Source organism: Cicer arietinum, chromosome 2 (assembly GCF_000331145.2).
Source record: "Cicer arietinum cultivar CDC Frontier isolate Library 1 chromosome 2, Cicar.CDCFrontier_v2.0, whole genome shotgun sequence".
Taxonomy (NCBI): domain Eukaryota; kingdom Viridiplantae; phylum Streptophyta; class Magnoliopsida; order Fabales; family Fabaceae; genus Cicer; species Cicer arietinum.
In genome coordinates this window covers 12,878,944-12,881,337 of record NC_021161.2, presented here as the reverse complement: position 1 = coordinate 12,881,337, position 2,394 = coordinate 12,878,944, and the positions used below count along the sequence as shown (strand labels likewise).

Sequence of the window (2,394 nt, the reverse complement as noted above, 5' to 3'; positions counted from 1 at the left end):
CTCTGGCAACTTCTTGGTTGGACATTTGTTTATGATGTATGCAATAGTTGATGTAGCCTCACCTCAGAACTCGTGTGGCAGTGCCTTATCTTTTACCATACTTCTGGTCATGTCTAGAATTGTTCTATTCCTTCTTTCAGTCAGACCATTGTGTTGAGGTGTGTAAGGAGCTGTTACCTCATGTTCAATTCCATTCTTGACACAAAAATCCTTGAGTTCATGTGAAGTATATTCTCCTCCTCCATTTTTCCTTAGCACATCGACAACTTCTCCACTTTAAACTTGAAGTTCTTGAATATGTCAAATGCTTCATCTTTGGTTTTAATCAAATAAACCCATAACATTCTATGGAATTCATCAACAAATATTATGAAACACTTATTACCTCCAAATGATGGCACCTCAAATGGTCCACATATGTCACTATAAACCACTTCAAGAACGTTCTTCGCTCTTGCTTGCACTTGTGATTTAAAGGAATTCCTTGATTGTTTTCCTACCAAACACACTTCACACACCTTCTTAGGAACATCAATCATAGAAATGCCACTGACCATCTTCTTTGTTCCTAGTTGCTGCAAGCTCCTGAAGTTCAGATGACCAAACCTTGCATGCCAAAATCAATCCTTATCACATGAGTTTACTTCCTTCAAACATTTGATATTTGTAGCTTGTATGTTGATGACAAAGGTTATGTTCTTTGAGAGACGAGCCTTTAGTATCATCTTCTTTTGCCCATCATATATTTCTAAGGAACCATCCTTCACAACCATTTGAAATCCTTTCTGAATCAATTGTGCTATTCTCAACAAACTACTTTTCATTCCTGGCACATACAACACATTTTCAATCACCACTATTTTCCCATTTCTTCTCTTGATCACCATGTTGTCAGCTCCCTCAGCTTCCAAGGTTCTATCATCAGCAAACCTGATCTTGCTCCTTCATGATGTATCAATATCCATCAACCATTCTTTGTGATTTGAAACATCCAGTGTCAAGAAACCAGAATTGAGAAGAAGAATTTTCTTCGTTTGTGGTGGCCATCAACAAGATTATTTCTGAGTCTTACAAAAAAACATTCTTTGTTTGTGGTATTCATCAACAAAATTGTGTTTGAGTCTGAATCATCTTCTTGAGTAGCACCAGCCTCTTCTTGAGTAGCACCAGCCTCGTCCTCGTATTTCTTCTTATGCTTTGATCTACCAGACCAACATTCATAAGCAAAGTGTCAAAATTTCTCACAATTGTACATTGAACCTTTTTCTTGTCAAAGTTCTTTGATTTTCCTTTGGGTTTACCACTTGCACTTCCTCCCTTTGATGAAGACTCAGACTTATCCTCAGATTTCTTGAATTTATTCTTCTTCCAATTCTTTTACTGATCTCTCTTCTTGTACATTTGTGTTGCCAACGCTTGATCACCAGGTTTCATTCTGCATCTTTCCTCCATTCTATACTCTTTTACTTCTAAAGTTCCCTCTAACTCTTCAAGACTCAATATAGAAATGTCTTTGGATTCCTCAATGGCACACACAATGTAATTGAATTTTGGACGCAAAGATCTTAATATATTTTCACACAATTTCTCTTCAGTTAACTTCTCACTACAACCAGTCATTTGATTGGTGATGCTCCTCAATCTTGAGATCAGATCAGACACTTTTTCTTGCTCCTCCATCTACAGCAACTCGAATTTTCTTTGTAAGGTATGCAATTTCACTTTCTTGACCTTGCTTTCTCTAGAATAAAACTTTTCAAGAATATCACAAGCTTCTTTTGCAACTCTTGCATCAGAAATTTGTCAAAGTTGGTTGTGTCAAGGCATTGATGAAGAATAAAGGTGGCCTTGCAATCTTTCTTCTTGTTTTCTTTAAAATTCAACCTCTGCTCCTATGTTGGATTGGCTCCCAGATCTTTAAATCTTTTTTCTATGATCTAACACTTCTTGAAATCCAAACAATGCTCGAATGTGCACTCTCCATCTATCCCAATCCTTTCCATCAAAATGTGGCAAAGTTGGCTGTGTCAAGGCATTGATGAAGAATAAAGGTGGCCTTGCAATCTTTCTTCTTGTTTTCTTTAAAATTCAATCTCTGCTCCTATGTTGGATTGGCTCCCAGATCTTTAAAACCTTTTTCTATGATCTAACACTTCTTGAAATCCAAACAATGCTCGAATATGCACTCTCCATCTATCCCAATCCTTTCCATAAAAAATTTATCAAAGTTGGTTGTGTCAAGGCATTGATGAAGAATAAAAGTGGCCTTGCAATCTTTCTTCTTGTTTTCTTTAAAATTCAACCTCTACTCCTATGTTGGATGGGCTCCCATATCTTTAAAACCTTTTTCTATGATCTAACACTTCTTGAAATCCAAAAAAATGCTCGAATATG

General features: G+C 36.6%; 1 protein-coding gene across 1 annotated transcript; it reads right to left on the bottom strand.

Moving 5' to 3' along the window:
* Positions 1-620: 620 nt before the first annotated feature.
* Positions 621-1,680, bottom strand: LOC101502407 (uncharacterized). The gene is made up of 3 exons (XM_004490178.1): positions 1,382-1,680; positions 1,107-1,202; positions 621-942 (listed from the first exon to the last, which is right to left on the bottom strand). The coding sequence occupies exons 1-3, from the start codon at positions 1,678-1,680 to the stop codon at positions 621-623; spliced, it is 717 nt and encodes a 238-aa protein (XP_004490235.1).
* Positions 1,681-2,394: the final 714 nt, after the last annotated feature.